General features: G+C 45.7%; 1 protein-coding gene across 3 annotated transcripts; it reads left to right on the top strand.

Annotated features, from left to right (window-relative positions):
• Positions 1–419: 419 nt before the first annotated feature.
• On the top strand, positions 420–26463 carry ASCC2 (activating signal cointegrator 1 complex subunit 2). 3 transcript variants are annotated; one of them, XM_080986257.1, is made up of 19 exons: positions 420–570; positions 4350–4449; positions 6162–6323; positions 7602–7772; positions 10126–10255; positions 10914–10981; positions 11853–11963; positions 13000–13112; positions 13958–14032; positions 14815–14922; positions 17303–17371; positions 17725–17799; positions 18193–18361; positions 18940–19154; positions 20049–20168; positions 22583–22807; positions 23153–23261; positions 23832–23911; positions 26093–26463. In XM_080986257.1, the coding sequence occupies exons 2-19, from the start codon at positions 4369–4371 to the stop codon at positions 26262–26264; spliced, it is 2253 nt and encodes a 750-aa protein (XP_080842383.1). In that variant the 5' UTR covers positions 420–570; positions 4350–4368; the 3' UTR covers positions 26265–26463. The 3 variants fall into 3 exon arrangements, with proteins under 3 accessions (XP_080842383.1, XP_080842385.1, XP_080842384.1); XM_080986259.1 differs by having other exon boundaries at positions 23835–23911; XM_080986258.1 differs by lacking the exon at positions 420–570 and adding an exon at positions 723–904.
• The last annotated feature ends 413 nt before the right edge of the window (positions 26464–26876 follow it).

A 26876-nucleotide genomic window follows, 5' to 3' on the forward strand; every position in this document is an offset into this window, starting at 1 on the left:
TCATAAAGTTATTTATGTGTTTGACATCCGGTGGGAGAGTGTTCCGCAAGGCAGTCGGGTGCCACCATCGAGAAGGCCCTCTGGCTGAGATGCCAATATTCCTGGTGGCAGAGTATTGTTTCCGGGGCTGGGGAGAAATTATCCCATTTCCAAAACTTTGATGGAGTTTTAGTCAGAGCCCCAGATCTCAACACCATGGAACATCTGAGTAACCAATTTTCTGACAAAAATTAATATAAAAATATAAATAAGTGTGGGCATACTGAAAACTGTTGAATTGAACTTAATTAACTCTGGTTTCAAAGGGTCTACACTTAATCCTGATCGGACCCTTTATCACCCGCAAAAACTGCAAACAGAACCAAAGCTTCTATCCTGCAGAGGAGCGTAATATGACGATTAACAACTGCTACGTTTATTATCTCGGCGGACCTTCCTCCGAACCGGAAGCGCTTCTTCGACCCCGGAAGCACTAGGCCGGCAGGGAAAACCGGGTGGGAGACTATTATTTGAGCCGTGTCGAAAAGAAACGAAAGCGGCCGCGGAAGCTGGAGGGCGTCCGGGCCTCGGGTCAGTGGTTGACTGAGGGGCGCTCTGAGGGAAGGAGGGGAATGAACCGAAGGGGGCGAGGCAGGCGCGTGCGAGCCGGAGGAATGGCCGTTATGACGTTACACGGGCGGCGTGGCAGCTGGTGGCGGGGGGGGGGGTTGGTGGCCAGTGACGTCGTGGCTCGCGGGGTTCGTTAGTGGGTGGCTGGGCAGCGTGGAGCCCCGAGTTCGAATCCACACCTCCAGCTATGATGTCGTCACCAGATGGCCGTATATTTAAAGTTCACCACTTACATTATTTTAAAGTTATGTTTTGTTAAACCCTTGCCTTCCTTCCTTTCTCCAAGAAGCTCAAGGTAGCGTAATAAATTTATTACTTATACCTAGCCCATCTGGCTGGGTTTCCCCAGCCACTCTGGGCGGCTCCCAACAGAATATTAATACAGTGGTACCTCGGGTTAAGAACTTAATTCGTTCTGGAGGTCTGTTCTTAACCTGAAACTGTTCTTAACCTGAAGCACCACTTTAGCTAATGGGGCCGCTGTGCCGCCGCTACACAATTTCTGTCCTCATCTTGAAGCAAAGTTTAAACCCGAGGTAATATTTCTGGGTTAGCGGAGTCTGTAACCTGAAGCGTATGTAACCCGAGGTACCACTGTAATAAAAACCATAAAAAGGCAATGAAACTTCCCTAAACAATGCTGCCTTCAGATGTCTTCTAAAAGTCAGGTAGTTGTTTATTTTCTTGATATCTGGTGGGAGGGCATTCCATATGGCGGGCGCCACTACTGAGAAGGCCCTGTGCCTGGTTCCCTGCAACCTCACTTCTCGCAGAGAGGGAACCACCAGAAGGCCCTCGGAGCTGGATCTCCATGTTCAGGCTGAAAGATGGTGGTGGAAATGCTCCTTCAGCAGTCATGTTGGTGCTGGGGTGACTTTGCTTATTTACATTATTTCTTAAAAATTTAGTTGTGTTTTATTAAGGCAATGCTCAAGGCGATGTACCTGGTTCTCCCCCAATCCATCCTCTCAGCAACCCTGTGAGGTAGGCCCAGTTGAGAGGAAGTGGCCAGATTTCCCCCTTCAGCAATTGGGTGACTTCATTTTATACACACACACACACATTTACAGTATTAATATTAATATTTATTTACATTTATTATTCTATTTTGTATCCCAGCCTTCCTTGAAGAAACTCAAAGCAGTGTCCTTGCCTCCCTTCCTCCCTCCACCCCCCATCCTCTCAAAACACCTTGTAAGTTAGGCTGGGCGGCAGTGATGGCTCAATTCCCACCTTCAGCATTGACTTTGTCACTGGGTGACATAACCTTGTTTTTTTTTTAAAAAATAAATATTAAATTGATTATTTTTATATTATTTTAAAAGTATCATTATATTTTATATCCCTGCTTTCCTCCAAAGAGCTCAGGGTGGCATACTTGGATTTCTCTCCCCCCCACTCCATTCCCCATTCCCCATTTTTACCTCAGCAACGCTGTGAGGTAGGTTATGCTGAGAGGTAGGGACTGGCCCAAGGTCACCCAGTCAACTTCCAGTCCAAGTGGGGATTTGAACCCTGGCCTCCCAGGTCCTAGTCCAACACCCTAACCACCTCACCTCACCCGGCTCCTTTCCAGCTTAACTTCCCACACAAGGTTGTTGTGATATAAAACTGGGAGGAGTACACTGCCTTGAGCTCCTTGAAGGGGGGATATATATGTAAGAAATAAATAAATACATTATTGAAAGGCGGGTAAGGATACAGTGGTTATCTGCTCAGAGATTTCATCTTCCCTCCTTGCAGGGAAGCAATAAAAAAGAGAGTCATACCGTTTTGGTTCTTACTCTTTTCTCTCCTCTGCTGCATCACAGTGTTGACTCATGTTATGTTTGTTGTCTACTAAGACCCTAGATCCTTTTCACATGTACTACTCACCTCCTCCTGTTGTGTTTTGAAATGACATCAAATCTGCATAGAGTGAAGAGATCAAGTGTGATATATAGACCTGATAATATATACTCACCTGTTCCACCTCTGATTAACAACTCAAGCATCTTAGAAATATCCCATAAGCTCTTATAGTTATCTCCCAACTGCATTCCAGAGAACCCCAATAAAGCTAGTAATAGGAAACAAGCTTGGCTAGATGACAGTATAGGAATGCTGTCGTATACTTAGCCAGACCATTGGTCCATCCATTTCAGTATTGCCTCAACTGACTGGCAGTGGCTCTCCATGATTTCAGACAGGTCTCTCCTAGCTCTACATGGAGATGCTGGGGACCAGACCTGGGACCTTCTGCACGCAAGGCACAAGCTCTAGCCATTTAGCCAGACCACAGAGTATCAGCCTGAGGCAGTGGCTGCTCAGGAGTCCACAAGAGAGCTAGTCAGAAATGTAGCTCACTGCAGGATGAAACGGTGAAATCTGCTATGATTAAATGGGCACAAGATGTTGGACATAACATAATGATGGCTGACTGGGAACAGTTATGGACCACAGGTATGAAGTTTACGGCATGTAATGCCTTAAGAGAGAATATTATGAAAATGACATACAGGTGGTACATGACCCCAGTCAAGCTTGCAAAAATCTATCATTTGCCCGATAATAAATGTTGGAAATGTAAAGAAAATGAAGGTACATTCTTTCACCTATGGTGGACGTGCCCAAAGATTAAGGCTTTCTGGGAGATGATTTATAATGAAATGAAGAAGGTATTTAAATATACCTTTCTAAAGAAACCAGAGGCCTTCTTGCTGGGCATAGTCGGCCAATTGGTGCAAAAGAAGGACAGAATTTTGTTTATGTATGCTACAACAGCAGCAAGAATACTTATTGCAAAGTATTGGAAGACACAGGATCTACCCACTCTGGAAGAATGGCAGATGAAGGTGATGGACTATATGGAACTAGCGGAAATGACTGGCAGAATCCGAGACCAGGGAGAAGAGTCGATGGAAGAAGACTGGAAAAAGTTTAAAGACTATTTACAGAAATATTGCAAAATTAATGAATGTTAGAATGATGTTGGATAGAAACTAAGTGGTCTTTAGCTGTAATGTTATAAGGGAATATGAAAAAATGGAATATTAATAGGTAAAAATTCAATGTTACAATATTTTATGATGAATGACTAGGGTATATAAAGAGGGGAGGGATTTGCTGAACAAACAAACTAAACTGGAATACAAAAAAGGGAGGCTTGAGGAGGTCCGGGAAATAAGCAAATGAAAGATAAGTAGTGGAAAGTAAGAAATGTTTTTAACTATTTTTATTTTGTATTTTTCTTGTATTTTTCTTTTTTTCTTTATCTTGTAATATTTCTGAAAACCTTAATAAATATTTTATATATATAAAAAAGAAATGTAGCCCACTGTACAGAATAGACTCCAGATCCTGCTGAATTACAACTCCCTTCATTTCTGATGGTTTACTATGCTGGCTGGGATTGACAGGTGTTGGAGTCCAACAACACCTGTCCCCATCTCTGATTCTGTTGCCTTTAGGATATTTGTATTGCTTTGTACACCTTAAAATTCCCTCACTCTCTGGTGCCTATTCATGAAGCGATGACCAATATCTCTAAATTATGCTTAGCTCTCTGGGCCCCGTGCAGGAAACCCACAAATACTTTTCCTCCTGAGTTGCACATCAGCTCCTCTGTTTGTGTAAAAAACATAGCAGATGTCTCTAGGTGTGGCTGTTGTACTAGGAGCAACCTGTCTTGCTTGTTGCTGGTTGTGCATTCTTGAAACAGTTCCTGATGCAACCTGTGTCTATGTGCTTATGTTTTAAAGGCAGAGATAACACGGCAGCATGCCAGCACTGCCACTGGATGAGCTCCAGTTGACAGAGAAAGATTCACTGACTGGGAAGATGAAAACTTTACCCGCCCTGGTAAGGGGGGTGCTTTTATTTTTTTTGCAGTTCAGAAGCCTGACCCATTCTCTTCTTATTTTTGTTAATGCATAGAATAAAATTAGCTAAGGGGTGAAAATGCAGTATATGACTCCTTTAACTTGGGGTGGGAACCTCCTGAGCATGTTTGACTCCAGCTTCCATTATCCCCCAGGCAGCATGACCAATAGTCAGGGATGGTAGAAGCTGCACCCCAGCAACATCTAGAGGGCCACATGTTTCCCTCTCTGGGCCTACACTGGCTGGTTGCAGATTTCTACGCTATTGGTCCTATGCTCCTGAAGGTTTCAGACAGGGCACTTTCTTAGCAATACCTGGAACCCGGGGCTTTCTGCGTGCAAAACAGTTGCTCTACTGTTTTACTGTTCCAAAAAGACAATTGGTCCAAAAGCAAATCAGGTGCAATAACAAAATAGAGAATTCCCTTCCTCTTAGTGCCTGGCATTCCTCGTTATAACTGGAAACCTAGTGATCTGGCATCTGTCCACTGAACTGCAGGTTTCCTGCACTAAAAACAGAAACTGCCCTAAAAATAGCTGAAATTAGCAAGCTGTGTAAATTATGCAAATATGCAGGATTTGTTTTGTCTAATGCATTCTGTCATTGTTTCTATTTTGCATACTTTATCCTGCTTCTCTTCATTATGGGGAAAAGCCAGTTGCTGTTTAGGGCACCACAGCCCCACCCCTACCCACCAGAAATCTCATTTGGCCACCTCTCTGGCTTCTGATTTTTTCCTCCCTCTGTTACACCAGGAAGGTTTTCTCAAACTTGTCCCAGCGAGCTCTCTAGCTGCAAAACCAGTTTCATCAAAAACCACAGTAGGACACTAAAAATAAAAAATGGAAAAACTAAAGCAAAACCTAAACCACATGGAGCAAAATAAATGGACATGTGCTTTTCCTGTGAGTAGCACTGAATCCACAATTCCCCCTTCCAGCTCCCTTGAAAAGCTGTCACCTGTGCAGTCACAGTAGAGACTACTCAATTAGGGCAAATAGGGCACTCTAACATGTCTGCCTTCACCTGCCTGCTTTCTCACTTACTGCCTGTCAGCTTCTTCCTCCTTAGTCTCAGTGTTGCCCTCATGGAGCTCAGTAGGGAGCAGGAGGATGGAGACAAAACTAGAATTGGTTGGCTCTGCCTCTCATTGGTTTGGCTCCATCTACTGATTGATCCCATGCCTTCTGCCCTACCAATCCCAATAGACACTGGTCACCCCTGGAATACGGGTTTTCCATTTTCATACTATGTTGTGGCTGTTAGTACAGGATCCTGGCATATTCTCAACACATCCAAAGAGTGCTCTCCGACCAGCTTCTGCTATTTTAGTTTTGAAAACACAGGAGCACGAGGAAGGTGCCAGCTCTTATCTTAACAGGAGCCAGGCAGCGTCTGTTGTGACTTCTGCAGGATTCTAAAAGTGTTATTTGCAAAACAAGGAGTTCTTCCCAAACTGCCACTCAGCAGGCCTCTTGCGATGAAAGAGAAACGGGAGCAGCCAGCAAGCCAAAGGCAGCAACAAATGAGGGGCTGGATTCCTGCTAAACCACAGGCCAAGTTTCTGACAAATAGGAGAATTATCCCTGGTGTGCCCAGGTTCTTGAGATAGCTCAGAAAGCCAACACCGAGGACTTCTGTTTAGTCTTTGACCTGTTGACATCCCATGGCATTCCTCCCCCTCTCTGCAGCATCCTGAAAAGAAAACAGAGCGGTCTTTTGTGCTGTATAAGCCCCCACCGAAAGCCAGAGGCGACCGTGCCCTGCTGGAGGAGTTCTGGGAGAGAGCCAAGTTTGTTGCAGATGACCTGGAGTGGCTTTTGACTCTGCCTCATGACAAATTCTGGTGCCAGGTATAATTTCTTTTGTAAAGGAAGAAAGAAGCATGTGTAGATGTGTTGGTGGTGACGATGAAAGTATAAGTCCTCCTCCTACACTGGGGTGGCGAACCTTTTTTTCATGCTGGAGGCTGCATTTCCCTCCTGGGCAACCTTCTGGGGGCCATGTGCTAGGGATGGGTGGGGCCAGAGGCAAAAGCGGGTGAGACAAAAGGTATGAATCGTTCCTTTCTGCAGTAGGCTAAGTTCCAGCCACGAAGAAGTCAGGCGTTTCTACACCCCCAGTTGTACACACATCTCTCGATCCGGGCAAATGAGAGACATTAACTGTGTTCAAGGACACATATCGATCAAGTGAAAGCAGTCAAGGAGGGGGCAGGGAAGGGTTGTGTACTAGAGAGAGTCCTAGGGGTTGTATTTCACCCCTAGCCCTCAGGTTCTCCACCCGTCCTCACAACTCTTAAAGCCCTACCCTTTTTTCTTTCACCTGAGCACTCTAGCACCTGCTGTAGAAGCATCAGTAAGGAGCTCGTAGGGGAGGGGTGAGGAGCCTTTGGCCATCCAGGTCCTGTTGGACTCCAACTCCCATCAACCCCAGCATTGCAGGCAGGCAGGGATGATGGATGTTTTGGTCCAACAGCAATTGAGGGGTGGGCTTCCCCATTTCCGCTGCTAGAAGTAAGGGGAAAAAAATGTAACAAATGCAGTTTTGATAGTTGATGCTGAGAGTTATGGGCACACCTTTTGTGGGTTTTTTTAGGAGGACCTTGAGTCTCTGGTGTTACTGAACACAGAGTAAAAAGATAGTATTCAGGATCATATTTTATTCAAGCTGTGACATTTTATTTACCAGATTCTTTTATTTATTAAATTGTAAGTTATCTTAATGCTTCCTTCAATACCTCAAAAAGGCATAGCTTGAGATTTTGATACGTGAATCAGGAGGCTTAACCAGCCAGTTAAAAAGCAATTAAAATGGTCAGTGGTCCTATTTATGAAGCATGTTTGACTCTGTAAATGAGTATAATAAAACCTGTAAAGGGGGTGAGGCCAGGCCTCTGCATTACACTCAAGATAAATGTGTGGTGTAATGAAACTTTGAAAATGTCCTGTCCCCCCCCCCCCAAGTGTCCTGGAATCTTTGCTTCTTTGGTGCAGCCTTCATCTTAAAATGTTTTGCTCACTTGTTGATTCAACGTGCAATAGACTGACATAAGTTCCTGCGGTGATCTGCTGTCCTGCTAGGCGGCCAGATTTCTTTTTCCCATGAGGCCTTTTGTTTCCTTGTGGCAGGTGATATTTGATGAGACGCTCCAGAAATGCCTGGATTCGTACCTGCGCCACGCCCCTCGCAAGTTTGACACAGTGGCGGACTTGCCTCCAGAGGTGAATGACCTCCAGAGACGCCTCCATTGGAACGTTTTCCTAACCTTCCTCCGCATGTCCACTCACAAGGAGTCCAAAGTAAATAATTTCTTTACTCAGCCTGCTTTTGAGATGTGTGTACATGTTTTTGTGTGTGGAAAAATAGCAGGTTTCTGTTTGTCTTTCCTAATGGCTTTCCCTTCATAGCCTCTACCTGGAGTTTCATATATATATATATATATATATATATATATATATATATATATATGCCATTCCCTAGTCATTAATGAATAGAAGCACAGTTACACTCCAATATATTCAAATGGTTTTCGGGAAATGTTAATGTATTTGTTTAGGTATATGGCCCATTCTGTCCTGAAGGCCGAGGTGGGAAAGAACATTTTCTTCTTTCCTTTCACCTTCACAAATAACATGTGTGGTGCCTTTTCAGCCAAAGAGGAGCCCAGTTTGAACCTAGGTCCTGATCCAATATTCTGTCAGCTGTTTCCTCGGGGGGCTCCTATGTACATAAATTGTCTTGCCACCAGGGAGGTTCAATTAGTTGGAACCTTCAAAGAGATGTAGTTCCATGGAGGTTATTTATTTCAGGGGCAGAAAATCTTTATTGTCGCCAGGGCCACATTTCCTTCTGGGCAACCTTCTGAGGACCACATGCCAGTGGCAGGCAGGGCCAGAGGCAAAAGCAGGCTGAGCAATGAATGTCAATCTTAAAGTTTCATAGTAGGCCGGTTTTGACACACACCCCTGTCTGTCCTGTATCCAGGTGAGCAAGAAGCTCACTTCTGAGGGCTAGATAGGGAAGCCTCCATGTCTGAGGTTCCCTACCCTTAATTACCTCAACTCTTTTCAAGTTAATTTTCATAGAAGTAACTTCAGTACATCCTGTAAAAAATAAGGCAAAACTGGCTGTTCCTATTGGTTCTATCTGCAAGAACACCATTGGCTCCCTCTTTCTTTTCCTTTTTTAGATGGATTGTATCCAGTGCTCAAAGTAGACCAACTGAAATTAATGGACCTAAGTGAGCCATGTTGATTGATTTTAGTGGGTCTAGTTTGAGTAGGGCTAGCACTGGAAACAAGCCACTGATCTTAACTTTTAAAAGCACAGGTGTCTAACGTGTGGCCATCTAGATGTTGTTGGAATACAACCCCCATCTCTGACCATTGGCCATGCTGGCTGGGGGTGATGGGAATTGTAGTCCAGCAACATCTGAAATGCCACAGATTAACCACTTCTCACAACAACCAGGTGACCTCAGCAGTGTATTTCTCACATATGACCCTCTTTTTTCACTAAGGTCATTGGAAGAGCCTCTTTGCTGTGAATCCTTCCACTTTTCTGAAGTTAGATTCAGGACCATGCTGAATCCACTGATGGGTTTTTCAACTAGTTTCTGGCAGCCAGGCAAGAGGTATCCCTGGTCTTGTGTTGGGCTTCAGAGGCACTTGAAAAGCTGTAGACCTCCTTCTGAGTGCCTCCAAAGCTCAGCTGAAACTTGTGGATGCCTGGTCAGATTGATGTAGCCAAGGAATACATCCTTCTCAGTAGTGGTACCGATGCCTTGAAAATAAAACCGTGGGAAATGTTCATAGGTTCTGCCCTGTCACTGTCCTTAGGCAGATTATATGGATGTTTGGAGCTACAGAGGGGTGGGTGGCTGCTTGCGTGCGATTTTATCCTGTTTTACAGTGTTTGTGGCTTTAAGATGTCAGTTCTGCTGATTTAGGGAGATGAATTTTAATCTGTGCTCGTTGATCATGGTGCTATGTTTTTGTCATGCTGTGAGCTGCCCTGGAGGTTCTTTGGAGGCATGTGGTATCGTCTAAATTCTGAATGCCTATGCGTACTTAAAAGCTACTCTGTAGAGCCTTTTAGCCCTAAATATACGCTGCTCAAAGCATGCTCTGTAAAGGCAGCAAAATCCAGAGCACTTTTAGATCTCTCCAGGCCAGCCCCTAAATCAAGGGCTTGTGCTCTTCCTGCTGACTATAAAGACTGGCTTGTCCTTTGTCCTCTTAAACTTTTACATCACAGCATGAAGGGCAATTACGCACACATGTGCATCATCCCTCCCCAACCCCCTCAGGGCGCTTGCAGTAGAGAGTCAGCGTGGTGTAGTGGTTAAGAGCGGTGGACTCGTAATCTGGTGAACTGGGTTCACGTCCCCGCTCCTCCACATGCAGCTGCTGGGTGACCTTGGGCACACTTCTCTCTGAAGTCTCTCAGCCTCACTCACCTCACAGAGTGTTTGTTGTGGGGGAGGAAGGGAAAGGAGATTGTTAGCCGCTTTGAGACTCCTTTAGGTAGTGATAAAGCGGGATATCAAATCCAAACTCCTCCTCCTCCTCATATCTGTCATGACGACAAAGAGCGTTTTGCTAGTTATCCATAAGCATCTTTCAATATCTTTCTCTCCCCACCCCTTTTTAGGATCACTTCATCACACCATCTGTTTTTGGAGAGATCCTTTACAATAACTTCTTGTTTGATATCCCCAAAATCCTGGATCTATGTGTGCTCTTTGGAAAAGGCAACGGTCCTCTGCTCCATAAGATGATTGGTTAGTGAGGGAATGGGGTGTGTGTATGTGAAGTGTTGGGGGGCGGCACCCTCTAAAAATCAGGATTTAAATCAAATTTGCCACTTTCCTCAGTCCAATCGACTTTACTAATTGTAGGAGTAAAGTGTCTGTTTCTTAATTTACTGTTTAATATTACTTTCACTTTGGTCAAGTCAGGCTCCATTATTTCTTTACTAGGAAACAGAAAACCAGCATTCAGCTGCAATAGTTTTTAAAGAGGGGCTGTTCCAAAATGGCCCATTGCTAAGGGACATTAAAACTTTAAAGCAGGGCTGAGGAACCTTGGACCTGGGGTCCAGATATGGCGCTCCAAGCCTTTCTGTCTGACCCTTGGTATTCACTGGTCCTGCTTTACACCCTCCCTCTGTGTTTTTGGCTGGCTGGAGTGTGTCCTTGAACTCTGATAATGCCTCACCCTTGCCTGGGTGGAAAATAGAGAGGAATGTGCTAAACCATAGTTTGGCTTAATGCAACATTCAAACCAGGCCATTATGAGTTATGTGTAACATGAAGAGGATGCATGGAGATCTCCTAATTAAGCGTGAAGCCTTTTGTGGTGTTGGATATTTTAACCTGCCTGAAACCAGTCTTTTTCTCTTTCCTTCCTTTCTTCCTCCCTCTCCACCCTACCCCTCAGAAAACATCTTTACTCAGCAGCCAAGCTATTTCAGTGACTTGGATGAAACTGTGCCTACAGTCCTTCAGGTTGTACTTCTTCTTGGGCTTATTTGAGAAGCTCTGTTCCCATTTGTAACAGTTGTGGGGAAACAAATGTTGTTGGACTCCAGTTCCCATCAGCCCCCAGCCAGTATATCCAGTGTGACGCACACACACCAGAAAATTGGCCTGAAGGAAATGTGAACTGGAAGTTGGAAAAAAATGCTCATTGGCCCCCCTTTATAAGGAAGGGAGTTCTTTCCTTGGAGAGCAGACCTATAAAGTCCCATGTGGCTTGGACCCAGGTGACTTGAAAAATCCTATATAAACCTGCCCAGGTGCTATGATCCTTAGCTCAGCACCTGCTTTTGGTCCCATCAACACCAGAGGCACGATTGTTGGTGACCGAGAGAGAGCCTTTTCTGTGGCTGCTCTCTTTCCCAAGAGGGGAAAGACTGGCTTCTTCTTTGTTATCCTTCCGCCAGCAAGCCAAAATCTTCCTGTTCAGACAGGCCTTTGATAACTAAGATTCAGTCTATGCTGATCTCTGGACTGCTGTCAGGGCAAAATGGATTTTCATTGCTGATTCTAAATGTGTTCTGATGTGTTTTAATCATTGTATGTAACTAGTTTGATATAATTACTTGGTATTATATAATGTTTTTAAATGTTGGAAGCTGCCATGAATTCCAGCTTGGGATAAATGTGGGATATAAATACATTAAGTTATTATTATTATATTATATAAATTATTATAAATTTATTTATTTATTTATTTATTTATTTATTTATTTATTTATTTATTTGTAATAACAACAACTAAACAACTACAACAATAACCTTGGTCAGGTGATGACCATCAATAAAAGGCAAAATGCACCCAGTTGTATTCCGCTTATGGACCCTTTGTGCCTTCTAGGTACTCAGCAGCATTCTGCATACGTGTGGCTTGCAGTGTGAAGGGGCTTCATCCACACCACAGAAGCTGGAGGAAAGAATCCGATTGACTCCTGGGGATATTCCTCTGCAGGTGGGGTGGGGCAGGTATTTCCTGGGACCGATGTACTTCCTCCAAACCTGGCCTCAGCTTTAATCTTCACCACAGATACTTTCTCTCTCCCCACCCCACCCAACAGATTATGTCTCATTCTGCACATGGTTGCTAGTAACACATTCCCTTCCCTGTCCTGTGACTGGGTGAGGCAGCTTTTCCTCATCACATGAATTTTCCTGTGCTTTGCGATAGACTTTTTTCTGTATTAATATTTTATGTGTTCGGTTTTAAAATCTCACTGAACACTTCCTTTCTTTGTATTCTTTGATAAACAGAACCATGGGCATCTGCAATAATTTTTATAGGGGACAAAGGAAAACACTGATTTGGGGAGATGGGGGGTAAGCAGGCTAGTTTCTCATGAAAAATGAGGAGAATATACTGCCTGTAAATTTGGTTTCATCTGGTTCTGCAAATGCTAGCAGCTTGTGTGTGTGTGTGTGTGTGTGTGTGTGTGTTTTTAAATGACAGCTGGGAATTTGTGGATCAGGGCTGCATAGACACCATATATTTAAAGGACATGACTTCCCCCAGGGAATCTTGAGGAAGAGCTCGGCCTCTCATTTGCTGTCCTGATCACTCAGTTTCATGGAATTTTATGTGCTTAAATGTTCTCCAGATGTTTTGGATGACAGCTCCCGTCAGCCACAGCATGGCCATGTTTGCGGGAGTTGGTCTAAAATGTTATGAGCTCATCAGGCAGGAAAAAGCTGGCTTAAAATTAAAATCTGATGTAAAGAATTGTCGGTTTGCTGTCCTTTAATGCTACCGCTTGTGGTGGGCCTAATAATGGAGCTGACCGCTCTAGGAGCTCCCTGGCTCAGATTCCGAGGTGCGATGTTATGCCAACTCTGAGGAGGAAGTGAACCCAGAGACTGGGGCAGGGAGGGGAGGAATCTAGGGCAGGGAATTGCTTTGTTTGGCAGCTTACTTTTAAAAGAAAAATAAAATTGTGCTTTAAAATCTGATTTATTTTTTTAAAATGAAAAGCCTTCCTTTCTTTTCCTCCTAGGAGCTGAAGGATATTGTCCTGTACCTGTGTGACACTTGCATCACCCTCTGGGCCTTTCTGGATGTTTTTCCTTTGGCTTGCCAGACATTCCAAAAGCATGACTTCTGCTACAGGTATATTAGTAGGCTGCCTCTGTCTCTGTGTGTGTGTGTGTGTGTGTGAGTGTGCATGTGTGTGCACGTGCTTCAATTCCACTAGATAAGTGTTGTTGGATTCCAACTCTTATCATCCCCAGCCAGTTTAGCCTTTGGTCAGGGATGATGGGAGATGTAGTCCAACTACACTGGGATCACACCAGGTTGAAGAACACTGCCTCAGAAAAGGTTACAGCTGAGAGAGCATCCATTATTATCATTCTCTTCATCACCCTCTATATTTATTTATTGTCATTATCATTATTTAAATTTGCATGACACTTTTCAAAGCAGCTTCAAAACATAAGATACAAATCATTACAATAACAAATACTAAATCATTTCAAAACGTAACACAACAATCTAACAACTCGGTTTGATTCTATTATATTACTTTAAGGTCATCATAAAACAAGCATTGAAACAGATCAGTTAATGATAGATACAATAAATATCCCAAGGCGATCACTCATCAAGAATAATAGAACCAGCAACTGCGGTGTGGTAGTACTTAATGCCAAATGGTATGAAAGCTAAAAAGTGTTTCCTAGAGTTGCTTACTAAAAAAAATATGTGTCAGAGCAGCTTACCATTTTTTGAATAAGGCAAACAGTACCAGATTTAAAATAGCATCTGTGGGGCACCATGTGACTATACCTACTCTAGACAGAGCTATGACCCCCCTCCCAGCTTCCTCTGTATTATCAATATTAGAATGTTGTACACATAGCCTTCCTTGATTTGATTTCTCTCTGTCTCTGTATATAGCTATCTATCTATCTATCTATTTCACAATTAGGTGTGTTTCACTTTTTTCAAAAAAGGCTTGCTGCATTTTATGAGCTGGTGGTACCTGAACTGGAGGCTGCTATTAAGAAGAGGCAACGCGAGGACAGCAGGTATGTTTCCTGTGGAGGTGACCATTCCCCTCTGAAATAAGTGCAGTTGTCCCCTCCAGGCACAAGCCCTGCAATATATCTGCCCAGGTTGCTCCTGCAGCATACCTGAAGTTCCACCATCCTTTAGGAGCAGGTGGTGGGAAAACATTTATGCTCCACGGGCCAGATCCTCATCAGGATCGGCTTTGGGCGGCTGCCCACCTGACAGTTGCCTGACATCACAATGACATCAGGTGCGAAGTGCAGCTACAACAAAGGCTCTCTCACTCCGTTTTAGCTGTGGGTTCCTGCTAAATTCAGGAAGGGGGTTGTATGGAATCCTGCTGAACTGAGCAGGATTTAACCCCTACTCATCAGTAACTCATCCTGCTCAGTTGTGTTATCTCTGTTCCCTGCTGCAATTGATTGGGCTGGAGGTCGTTCCCCCCCCCCCGAGATGTAGGAGAGCCAGTAAGGTACAATGGTTAGAGCAGCTTTCTCCATCCTGCTGCCATTTCAGATGTTCTTGGACTTCAGGTTGCATCATGGGAGGGAAGCTCCATTGAGCTAGGAGAAGTCCTAGCCTGGACTTTCACCAGCGGCACTGCTTAGTTAAATCTAGCCTTTGTACTTAATCATGGCTTTAATGTTTTTTAGTGTTTTATTGAACGTATATACCCCACTTTGGAACCTTGCAATGAAGAGTAGGTTGAAGAAAATAATAGTAATAACAACTACCTCTACAACTTCCTTTTGCTTCTGTGTCAGAAATTCTCTCTCCCCTCTCCCCTCCCCACCATCAGCTTATTGTCGGATTTGTGGAAGAGGCTGTCTCATTCTCGGAAGAAGATGGTGGAAGTTTTCCATATGATCATAAACCAGTTGTGCCTTCAGCCCATTTTGGAAAGCAGGTACCGTATTTTTCGCTCTATAACACGCACCAGACCATAACACGCACGTAGTTTTTAGAGGAGGAAAACAAGAAAAAAAAATATTCTAAATGAAACAGTGGGTGTATGATTTTTGTGGTTCATGCTGTGGCCACAGACATGTGATCTGACAGTGAGTTTGGAGTAGCCCAATGCAAAAATCCTGAGGATCCATGTGGATCCATGCTTTGTAACCACGTTTTTGCACCATTGCAGCCCCAGGCAACAGTGGGTGCGTGATTTTTTTGGTACAGACTGTAGCCATGGACATGTAATGTGATCTGATGGTGAATTTGGGGTGACCCAGTGCAAAAATCCTGAGGATCCATGTGGATCCGTGCTTTGTCACCACGTTTTAAATGGGGAGGGAAGGAAAGCAAAAGCCCCCCCCCCCAAGCCAGACAGGATATACGAAGTATGATTTCTTTTTTATTTACGGTATTTCTTTTTTGGCCACCTCTGTCACTGCAACCTTTGCTCTGTGCTTGCACACTTTTGGGCAATAGGGCATGTAACACACTTTTTTTCATCTGCCAAGATATAGAAAATCAATTTTAATGTCCCTATATAAAATGCCTAGTGAAGCAGAAGGATATTACATCAGCCACTGTATTAAGGCTAAACGTTTGAAGAACAGCTCTCTATGGGGGGGGGGGGAGACTAAATTCCATTTTCAATCAATTGTTATTGTGGCAGCAATTATCAGTGTATAGCACACAATGAGGAAAAGAACTTTAAAAAATATATATAAAAAACATTCTCACGTTATACTTCAAAGAAGAGTATTAGGCTTTTAATGAAGGGGAGAGGAGAGATGCTGTAATCCTCCTGGCTCAGGAGATTCTGATTTACCAGCCGCGTGTAGAAAGTATAGATTAAGATATTTGATATACAGCATATAAATCCAGAGATTTCCATGTCTCACTCTGCAATCCAGCCTGCTGTTACTTACGAGCAGGGAAGCAGGGTTTCTCTTCCAAACAAGCATACTGTCTCCCTCCAGCAGTACATTGCTTGGAGAAGCTGTAATTTGGAGGGGGCCTGGGGGCAGGGCTCTCTGCTTTTGGAAAAGAAATGAGAAACCTACCATTGTAAAGCAAAAGTCCCCCCCCCCCACCCAAGCCAGCCCTCTCTCTCTCTCTCTCTCTCTCTCCCACCTGCATGCTTTTGCTTTTCGGCTGCCTGCGAGTCCCTAGAGCACGGAGAGGAGGAAGTGGTGGGCTGGAGCCTGCACGCAGTGTGACTAGGAAAGAATTAGAAGGAAGGACTCGATCCTTTCCTTAACCCTCTGCTTGCCAGGAGGGCAGGGGATTCCCTGCTCTTTGTTGAGTTTGAGCAAACGCAGCAACAGAAGCGGGTGGGCAGTAAGACCCTGAGGCAGAATGCAGGAAAGCTTCCGCCTTCCCCCTTCCCTCCGCCCGCCCGCCCGATCTTTTTTTTGCTTGATTTTTGCCTATTTTGCCCCTGCGCTCCGGCGAGTCAGCGCCAGGGTCCACACATTCGCTCAATAACACGCACAGACATTTCCCCTTACTCTTTAGGAGAAAAAATCTGCGTGTTATAGAGCGAAATTTACGGTACTTGTTACGCACATGGATTCCATGCAGTGGGTTGCCCTTACACACTCATATCTATGACACCAGGAAAGAAACCTCAGAATCAGATAATGATTACAGATGTTGGGGAACAAATTTAGGAGCTTCTGCATGCAAAGCAGATGCTCTCTCACTCAGCTGTGGCCCTTCCCCTGTCACAGGAAGCTGCCTTATGTCAAGCCAAACCATTGGTCCATCTAGCCCAGCGTCTGACAGCAACTGTCCAGAGTTTCAGACAGGAGACATTCCAAGTGCTGCTTGATGGTGCTGGGATTGAGCCTGGGACTTTCTGCATGGAAAGCTGATGGTCTACCACTGAGCAACGGCCCTTCAGTGTACTGAGTCAGACCATTGGTCCATCCAGCTCAGTATTGCCTTCACTAACTGGCAGTGGCTTTCCGGGCTATTTTCTTAGCCTACCTGGGGATTGAGGGGATTGAACCTGGAACCTTCTGCATGCATAGGAGATGCTCTACCACTAAGCTACAGCTCTCCAGGATTTGGAGCAGAGCAGTATCTTTCCCAATCACCTGCCACTTGAACCTTTTAATTTGAGATGTCAGGAACTGTACTTGGGAGCCCTGAATGCACAGGGTGTGCTCTGCCACTGAGCTCTAGCTTCCTTTCCTAGGAACATGGGCTTGTCTGGGAACTGAACCCAGGACCTCTTGCTCCCAGCTCCAAGGATCAGCCCCCTTGGATGAACAAGCTGCACCTGAGCCTATACAGGTTCCTTGGTTGTTGTTAACATTACCCTCTTGTTTCAGCTGTGATAATATCCAGCCTTACATAGAAGACTTCCTGCAGATCTTCACCTCAGTGCTTCAGGAGAGGAGGTGAGAGTCCTGACTGGGTGTTGGCGGTCCTTTACAACCTCTGGAATATATTTTGACAATGCAGCCTGGCCTACAGCAGCCATCAGCCCCAGTCAGTACAGTGATGTTGCAAACCTGCTTTGTCTGGCAACAACAATGGGGCTAGAGAAAGTGTATGCATGTGTGTACAGTAGGGCAGCTGGCTTGAAAGACACACATCTTTTTCACCCAGGTTTTGGGTGGCTCATTACACTTTTAAAAACCTCCCTAGCCATTGAAACTGTTCGGCAGTCCATTTTGCATGTAAATTTCACAAGGCAGGCATTTTTGCTGGGAAGGTCTCCCTAGTAATTGTGCAGTGTTTATATTTGCAGGTTTCTCCGTGATTATGACGAGCTCTTTCCTGTAGCAGATGATGTGAGCCTCCTCCAGCAAGCCTCCTCAACCCTGTATCCTTTTCTGCTGGCATTTCTGGGGAACTTCCTTCACCAACCTGATGCCCTCCAGATGTTCTGGACTTCCACTTGCCTGGCTGGGGCTGATGGGAGTTGTAGTCCAAATCCTATGGAGGGCACCAAGTTGGGGAAGACTGGCTTGCATCCTCCAAAACATTGCTGCTCCTCAAGGTTTAATGAATACAGGCATTCACCACAATTCAGGCTTGGAATCTGTAACAATAAGGGACAAGGGTGCTTCTGAGAATGTGCACGTTATCTTTCCCCGAATGCATGAAAATCCACAACCTACCCCTGCACATCTGCCCTGAATGCCAGGGCTTATAGTTACATTGTGTGTGATTTACATCAGATTTATGTGTGCGGTGCCTTAATGCTGTTGGGCAGAGATGAGACCAGGACAGCTTACATCCTGCAAGGAGTGGACAGTGCCTGGGAGGGAGTGGACAGGAGGAAAAAAACAGCCCACAACCTGCCCCTGCCGGAAACCATGGCCCCGGTGCTGCCCAGTAATACAGAGGGGCTAGAGACACTTGGGGAGGAAAACCACACAGAGGTGAGTCTTCAGGGTGTGCTGCTAGCCTTGACTTGCTGTGAACTGGGGAACAAGGTTGTTGGGGAGCTACCTATGTTAGCCATGGAGCCTGCATATCTGGGATGGGAAACCCCCAAATGCTGCTGGACTCCGATCATTCCTGACCATTGTCAGGTAGAAAGTGGGGGGAGGGAGGTGGCTGGTGGTGCCCACTGGTAGGCAGAATCAACTAATTTTAGTTTTATCTGACCTCCCTCTTGAATTCTACAAGGGCAGTACTGAGACTAAGATTATAGGTTGTGCCACTCCCTGGGCTGATTGTAAGGAGTGTTCTGAACAAAGTGGGCCCTGCGACTCCTGAGAGATTCATCCTCCATTCCATGTTTGCCTCTTTCATATTGAAACTGCTTTGAGCCTGCAGTGAATTTAGATAATGGGGAAAAGGGGGGGGGGGCTGAATTTGATTTATGCATATTTGGTACAAAAACTTGATGACAACCACCCCCCACCCTGCCCCGGCTATGGTTCTGCACACCCAGCTACTTTCAGCATTGTGACTCTTCTGGGGTAACACTGCCTGTTGCCTTTGATGTGTCTAGTACGCTGGAGCAGCCGCTGCCCCTGTGTGCAAGGTCTCTGGGGTGGAGTTGGATTCCCTGATCTCCCAAGTGAAGGACCTGCTCCCTGACCTTGGAGAAGGCTTTGTCCTGGCCTGCTTGGAGGAGTACAACTACAGCGTAGAGCAGGTGATCAACAACGTTCTGGAGGACAAGCTGGTGGCAGCCTTGCAGAAGCTGGACCGAGCAATGCCCAGGTAGATCTGGATGGGGGAGTTGCTTCTCTTACCCACTTGGAGCCCCTGCAGGCTGCCATGTTCTGTTTTTTGTTTTTGTTTGTTTGTTTTGAATTTTGTTTTGCTGGCAATAATAGTGCATCCGTGGTGGGTTTAACCTGGACCATCCACACATCATTTTTCTTTGTTAGTAGTTTCGAGGATGCTTTTAATCTGATTTTTACCTTATTGTGGAAAGAAGCATTCTTTTAAACCAGGCATTTGACTAGGAATAAAAAAGTGGCAGTGGTGCTATTTTGTATAATTAATTTTAATTTTAATTTTGGTTGTTTGTTTGTTTGTTTGAATACCACCCAACATACAGAGGTCTCAGGGCAGTTCACAGAAAAGATCACAATATATAAGATAAAAATAAAAACAATCACCTAATAACATATATATTATATGTAAATATGTATATTTATAATCAGTGTATTGGTGACTGACCTTGATTGAAATCCCCTTAAATCAGCTACAGCATATGTCTGCTGTACATGTCTGCTCAAAAGCATGCTGTGTTGAGTTTGGGCGGTGCAGCTCTCAGATAAGTGGGCTTAGAATTGCAGCTCCAGAGCCACAGGCTGCTGCTTGGTTTTGTGAGGAATTTTTCAAGATTGTGTTTCTGAAGAGTGTGGTGTAGTGGTTAGAGTGCTGAGTTAAGAACTGCGTCCCCAGGGTTCAAATAGCCACTTAGCCATGTTAAGGCTCATTGGCTGACCATGGGCCATCCGCTCTTTCAGCTTAAGCTTTCCCACAAGGTCATTGTACGGATAACATGGGGAGAGGAAGAACCATCTACTTCACCTTGAGCTCTTTGGAGGAAAAGTGGGATATAATAGCAATAATAAATTGGAGGGCTTGATCTTTTTCTGTCAGGTCAGTGAAGCCAGACCCAACGCCTCTTCTCACTTCCCGATGCAACGTTTTCCAGAACGATGAGTTTGATGTTTTCAGCCAGGACTCTCTGGATCTCTCCCGCGTGCAGAAAGGCAAGAGGTGAGTTGCCTGGGGCCTGGGCAACCCTTTCAGGCTGTGTCTGATCAATGGCTGTCAAGTTAGGAAATATTACCAGTAAAGATAAAGACCCTACATCAGGAGTGGCCCTCTAGGTGTTGCTGAAAACAACTCCAATTAGCCTTAGCAAGCTTGGCCAATAGCTGGGGATGATGGGAGTTGTGGTTCAGCAACATTTGGAGGGCCAAAGCTTTCCTGTACCTGCCCTGCGTAATTTCTGTGGGTTGGGATTGGCGGATCTGTTTTTCTAGCCAACAGTGTTGGGCATTGTTCCTTTTTCATAGTGCTCCGGTTTTTAACATCCTCGAGGCAGGAAGGTTCTGTCCCTTCCCCTCTCCTCCCACCATGGGTAGGAAGGAATCTGGAAAGGGCCATTTTTCAGAGAGCAGAGGTTGACTTCTGGAGTGTTATCATGAGTGATGGCTGTTGTAACCGGTATTTTAAAAAACAAAACCTGTTTTTTGCCATTGTTTGGCGTGGTGGCAGCTCCTTTTCACGACCCCTGTTACCTTTCTAATCCTCACTCCCAATTGTTCTAATGCCAGAATACCACCTGAATCAGCCTTCACCAGCCTGGTGGCCTCCAGGTGCTATGGACTACAACTCCCATATGCCCCAACCAGCACAGTCTGCCCACCTGCTGCTCTCAAGGCACTATGATAATTTTTAAAAATCACTTTGCTGATTAAGATTAAGACCACATTTGCACCATACATTTAAAGTACTGTGATCCCACTTTAAACGGTCACGGCTTCCCTCCAAAAGTTCTGGGAGCTGTAGTTTGCTAAGGGTCCTGAGAGTTGTTAAGAAGAGACCCCTATCCCCTTGCTTGGAACTACAATCCTCAAACCGCTCTGGGAATTGTAGCTCCCTCTAGCTGTTTCCTGATGTAAGGAAAGCCAAGGGTGGAGCCCTGGAGGGGACTTCCCCTCTGCTTCTTTGCTTGCAAGGAAGCCTTTCATTAAGTCAACACCGGGATGCCTCAAGCAGCTGGTTGTTCCAGTTGCACTTGCTCCTGACACATGATCTTCCATCCATGGTATGTGAGGAATGCTGCACGGAAAAGCCCAGACGTGAATACCTTGTATTTCCCCGGGAGCAAAGTAATAACAATAAATCGCTGGCTTGGCAGTTAGGAAGCAGATTTTGACATTGTTCCTTGGTAAGGCTTACTGAAGCATAGGGGGTGTGGCACTGATCAAAAGTGTAGGTTGCTGGTGGGCGTTCCAGGCTGAGCATCTGCAGGATCAGGGCCCAGCGTGGCACGACAGCCCCAGGCAGTATCACCAGAAGATGTCTGCAGAAAGGACAAGTCCAAAATGTCATTTGCTTGGCTGGGATCTCAAAACCAACGTGTCAGTCCAAAGGGAGCGGGGAGCCAGCCAGCCAGGGAAATGGGATAGGCCAGAGACAAGGGAAGGAGAAGGTGTCATGCTCAAGAATAAGGAGCGGTCACATAGGAGGCTACTGATTCAGACCCATCGGTTCATCTAGTGTAGCGTTTCAGACACAGAGTCTTTCCCAACCCTACCTGGAGATGCCACTGGGGATTGAACCTGTGACCTTCTTCAGAGCAGATGCCCTACCACTGAGCTACAGCACTTCCACATTACAATGACAATGTGGTTATATAATATACACATTGTTCAATTTGTGGAGTATATAAATGGCTAAGCATCAGAGGCAGACCATGTTGTGGCCTAGCAGGAAAATAGGGAGCTGCCTTATATTGAGTCAGACTGTTGGTCCATTTCACTCTACACTGTCTACACTGTATTGTCTACTACACTGACTGGCAGCTGCTGTCTCCTAAGCCCTACCTGGAGATGCCAGGAATTGAACCTTTGACCTTTTGCCTGCAAAGCATGTGTTCTGCCACTGCATAACAGCAAATACCTCCCTACAATGAGGTAAGATTCTAGTTCGCATGGTTCCAAATTAAAGGCTGATTTAAATAGGAATTCTGTGTGTCTTATCTGACGGAGCCAGGCCATTGGTACATCTAGTTCCGTATTGCCCACACTTGACTGGCAGTGGCTCTCTGGGTTTTTGAGCAGGGGACAGTGCTCCTGTAGATGCTGGGGATTGAACCTGAGACTTTTTCCATCCAAAGCCAATGCTCTGCCAGTGAGCTAAAGCCTTTCCTTAAGACGTAGGAAGCTCCCTAATGCCCAGTCATGCCACTGGTTCATCTAGTTGTGTGCATTGACTGCTAGCGGTGTTCTAGGATTTAGAGGAGTTTCTATCAGCCCTACCTTGGAAATGCAGGAGATTGAATCTGGGAACTTCTGACGCAAATGTTCCACTACTGGCCCGTGGCCGTTCCCCAGGGGCTTCTGTGTGGAAACCGGATCAGCCTTTGTTCTGATCTGGCTGGGCTTTCCTTGCGTTCCCAGGAGTGACAAAGCCTCAACCAAAAGTCTGGTGAATGACAAGCGCCTTGTGAATGAGCAGAGGGAGCGCTACAGCCAGTACTCTGTGATAGTGGAGGAGGTCCCAGAGCAGAGCGGAGCAGGTCTTTCCTACCCGGATGAGTATGAGGACGAATACGATGACACCTATGATGGCAACCAGGTGGGAGCAAACGACGCCGACTCAGATGACGAGCTGATCAGCAGGAGGTGAGTTTAGAGGCCTTTCTGAATGGAGCCTGCCATAATCATTTGTGTAGTGCAGCAAGTGTGATTTGAAGGGCACTCCCTCTCCCTCCATTCTCAGCTAGGTCCCATGTGTAGCTTTTCCACAGTCAGGATGTATTCACACCATGCAACTAAAACCCCGTGCTTCCACTTTAAACAGTCATGGTTTCTCCCAAAGAATTCTGGGAGCTATAGTTTCTTAAAGGGTGCCGAGAGTTGTTAGGAGAGACCCCTCTTCCCCTCCCAGAGCTACAGTTCCCAGAAAAGCAATTGAAAAGCAATCCCTCTCCTTGGAATGTCTCATCCATTCATTTCTCCCTGCATTAGGCCATTTACCATCCCTCAAGTTCTGAGACCAAAAGATCAGAAAGAAGAGGACGAGGAAGATGACAATGAAGAGGAGTTGGCGGCAGCTGATGAAAAGGGGGCTGCAAAGGTGATTGTTGCAGGGCAGCTCTGAAGGGGGAGGAAGGGGTTGTGAGGCAAACCCTCGCAGTGCTGTTCTTTGGGGAGATGGCTCTTTGGGGACAGGACGGGGAGGCCTCCGAGATCCCTGTGGCTCAGTGGAGCTGATGCGCTTCAGCCAATGGAGATGTAATGATAACCACGGTCTGTGGGGCTGTACAGAGCAGCAGCAAGAAGATGGGTCCCTGCTCTGAGGAGGTTACAGGCTAAAATTCAACACAGAGAAGACAGTGGAGGGAGGGAAGTAAGTAAGATGGAGGGGAGGGTAGATTGGGGAAGTACAAAGGGCCCCAAAGATCCATCTCCACAACAAAGAGCATACTGCCTTGTTGAGGACTAGCCCCTTTTCTGTGGGGATAAGGGAGGTGGGGCCCCTCCCCTTCATCCACACTGCAGATGCTGCTGGGCTCTGATTCCCATCAGCCGCAGCCAGCCTGGCCCATCAGGGATGTTGGGAGCATTAGTTCAACAGCACTTGGAGGGCCCACCAGCATTTTGAACTGGAAATGAACTGGGGCTCCATTCTTTCCTTCATGTGCAGCAGGACCACTTTGTGCAGGACCCAGCTGTGCTGCGGGAGAGAGCTGAAGCCCGGCGGATGACTTTCCTCGCCAGGAAAGGGTAAGATGCAACTCCCCTTCTGTGGCTCCTGGTCTTTCTACCCCATGTGGATCAACAGCCCTCAAATAGGGGACACCTTCAAACAGAGGGCCGCATCTGACAACCCTTCACAACAGACAGCTGGTCTAGCTGCCACTGCCGTATCCGTGGGACTTGGAATTCCTCTGTGCAATATTAAAATGGGTGTTATGTTGGCCACCCCTTTCAATGCTAAGAAAACCAGTTTCATGAACAAGATTGCGTACTCTTGTTAGAAGATCAGAAAATTCACATTTGAGTTCTTCCAAGAATTCTTGGTTGCAAGCCATGTAGGCCCAGTGACTTGCTCTGTGCTGTATCCAGCTGAAGTTGCTCAGCTGACAAGAAAGCTTCCATCAGATGAACGGGGAGGAAAATTTTTTTGGGTGATTACCCCTCCTCATTTTAGTCCTCCGCATCCCCTTAGATCCACTCCAAAGGGTTGAAGGACTTGCTCAAGCAGATATTTTTAAAGTGGGAGTGTCAGCTGACCATGACTAATCTTATGGGGATGTTTTTAATGTTTGATGTCTTATTATGCTTTGATATCTGTTGGAAGCTGCCCAGAGTGGCTGGAGCAACCCAGTCAGCTGGATGGGGTATTTATATTGTTGTTGTTGTACCTCATTCCTGCTGCTTCCCTGATTAGTTTCTAACTTATTTAGCATTTAAATGCATTTTATTGCAATGTCCTTTTTCACTGTCAATTCACCTTTTCCCACCCGCCCCCTTTTTTTTAAACCCTGAGCCTCCTGCTTCTTTACAAACCACATATTTAACTATGGAACTCGCTTCGACAGGAGGCAGCGATCACTAACTTGGATGGCTTGAAAAGAGGATTGGACGGATTCATAGAGGATAGGGCTGTCATTGGCTACTGACTGCAATAGCTTTGTTCACCTTTAACTGTGAGAAGCAGTAATGCTTCTTAAGAAAACTACGCAGGGGTGGGTGGGGAGGGGAGTACTCTTGTGCTTGAATCCTGCTTGTAGGTTTTCTATAGAGAACAGAATGCTGGATTAGATGGGCCATTTTGGTCTGATGCAGCAGCCTCTTCTTATGTTTTGGCCTTTTTGAAAGGATGTGATCCACCTCATTGTCTCCCATTTTCTTTTCACTAATTCCCTCATTTTTCTTCTGCGCCCCCCCCATTAGAAATATAACTGAATATGTTGGGCTTTCCATTCACATGTGTGCTGAATTTGATAACTTTGTGAGCACAGTCGCAAACTACTGGTCAGAACCACTTGTTTGAGGGTCCTGAGCGCCCTGCAAGATTAAATCAAGGGCTGCTTCCATGACTAACTATCCTAAGGCGCAATCATATCTACAAATCATAACTGTGACCCCAATGTGAATTTTCCCAGTTATTGTGAGGGCACTTGAAGGCTTCCACTAAGACAAGATTTACTCCTTTTGTCCTGTCTTCAGATGTCTGAAGGAAATAAAAGAGGCAGTGTCAGAGTTTTGATTGGTGGAATGGAGAATAGTATATATCTAGTGTTCTGTTACTTTGAGGGACTAATATTTAGAAGTATACCTGAGAGCCTTTGCAGTTTAGTGGTCCGAATGTTGGACGAGGACTTGGGAGGCCTGTGTGCAAATCCGCACTCAACCAGCCATGAACTTGTGACCTTGGGCCAGTTGATGTTTCTTAGCCCAACCTAACTCACAGGGTTTGTGGGAGGACAAAATGGGGAAGGGAAGAGTCACGGATGCCGCCTCAAACTCCTTCAAGGAAAGATGGGGTACAATGTATAATAATAAACAAGCACAGCAATCTTGGGAGGGGAAACTTAGGGGATGTTGAATTCCTGCTTCCATCTGCCCAGCATGACCAATGCTCAGCGATGATGGGAGATGTACAGCAGCTTCTGGAGGCCCGCTGCTCCCCTGGCAGAATTTTTAAGACTTTTCATTACTTGGATACTGCCACATTTGACATATAGAGCAGTATCACTTCTGAGACGGCTGTCCCTGTGTTTTCTACAGATTTTGCATTTCAGGATTACTGTGACCCTCTGGTGCTCAGACCCACTAAGTTTCTGTCGACCTGTACTGCCTCCCCTCCCCTCCCCACCCCACTCTTACACTACCAGCGAGATTTGTTGTGCCTATTTGGTGGAACTTAGCAATGAAACTTTTCTTCTTCCTCTTACACAGGCACAAGCCGGACAATTCAGGTGTCATTTTGGGCAGCGCCAAGGGACATGGCCAGAGCCGAGAGACAGTCCAGGAGCGCAGGAAGAAAGAAGCCAGCAAAGGGACCAGGGCGAATCATAATCGGCGTGCCATGGCAGACCGGAAGCGAAACAAAGGCATGATCCCTTCCTGAAGAGGTGGAGAACGGGGCAACTCTTCCTCTTAGAGGCTCATAGTGCAATGCCTTTATCCCAAGGGACAGTACTTTTCCATTCTTGTTTGTGGAGAGCATCAGCATGTAACAACCAGCAACCCATTACAGAGAACTGCAACAGCTGTGCATTGTTATTTATAGGGGAATGCAACAAATATATTTATGCAGACACAATGGACTTTGCTGTGCAGGCAGTTCCTTGTGAACATTTGTCAGCACCAATAATGTATCAGCCTTGATGGATGAGATCAAGTTCCCAACTAGTCCACCAGCTCTTTTTTCCAAGCCCACAAGCAGGATGTGAAAGTGAGGGGCTACTTGTGTTCTGCCTCTAGCCTCCGTTGTGCAGAGGGGTACTACTTCTGGGGGAGGGGTCGTAGCTCAGTGGTAGAGAAGCTGCTTTGCATGCAGAAGGTCTCGGGTTCAATTCTCAATATGCCCAGGTATGGCTGGGAAAAGGCACCTGCCTGACACCCTGGAGAGCCGCTGCCAGTCAGTGTAGACAATACTAAGCTAAATGGGCCAGCGATTTAACTCCATACAATGCAACTTCCTATGTCCACCTGAATAGGTGGCCCAATGCCCTTTTCA

The sequence above is a fragment of the Podarcis pityusensis genome (genome assembly GCF_964106645.2).
Source record: "Podarcis pityusensis genome assembly, chromosome: 16".
Taxonomy (NCBI): Eukaryota; Metazoa; Chordata; class Lepidosauria; order Squamata; family Lacertidae; genus Podarcis; species Podarcis pityusensis.

Excerpts from the sequence above, each read along its gene's own strand:
- ASCC2 (XM_080986257.1), top strand. The coding sequence starts at position 4,369 with ATGCCAGCACTGCCACTGGATGAGCTCCAGTTGACAGAGAAAGATTCA. Across the intron at positions 6,324-7,601 it reads ATGACAAATTCTGGTGCCAG|GTGATATTTGATGAGACGCT; the intron begins GTATAATTTCTT and ends TCCTTGTGGCAG. Across the intron at positions 14,033-14,814 it reads AGGCAACGCGAGGACAGCAG|CTTATTGTCGGATTTGTGGA; the intron begins GTATGTTTCCTG and ends CCCCACCATCAG.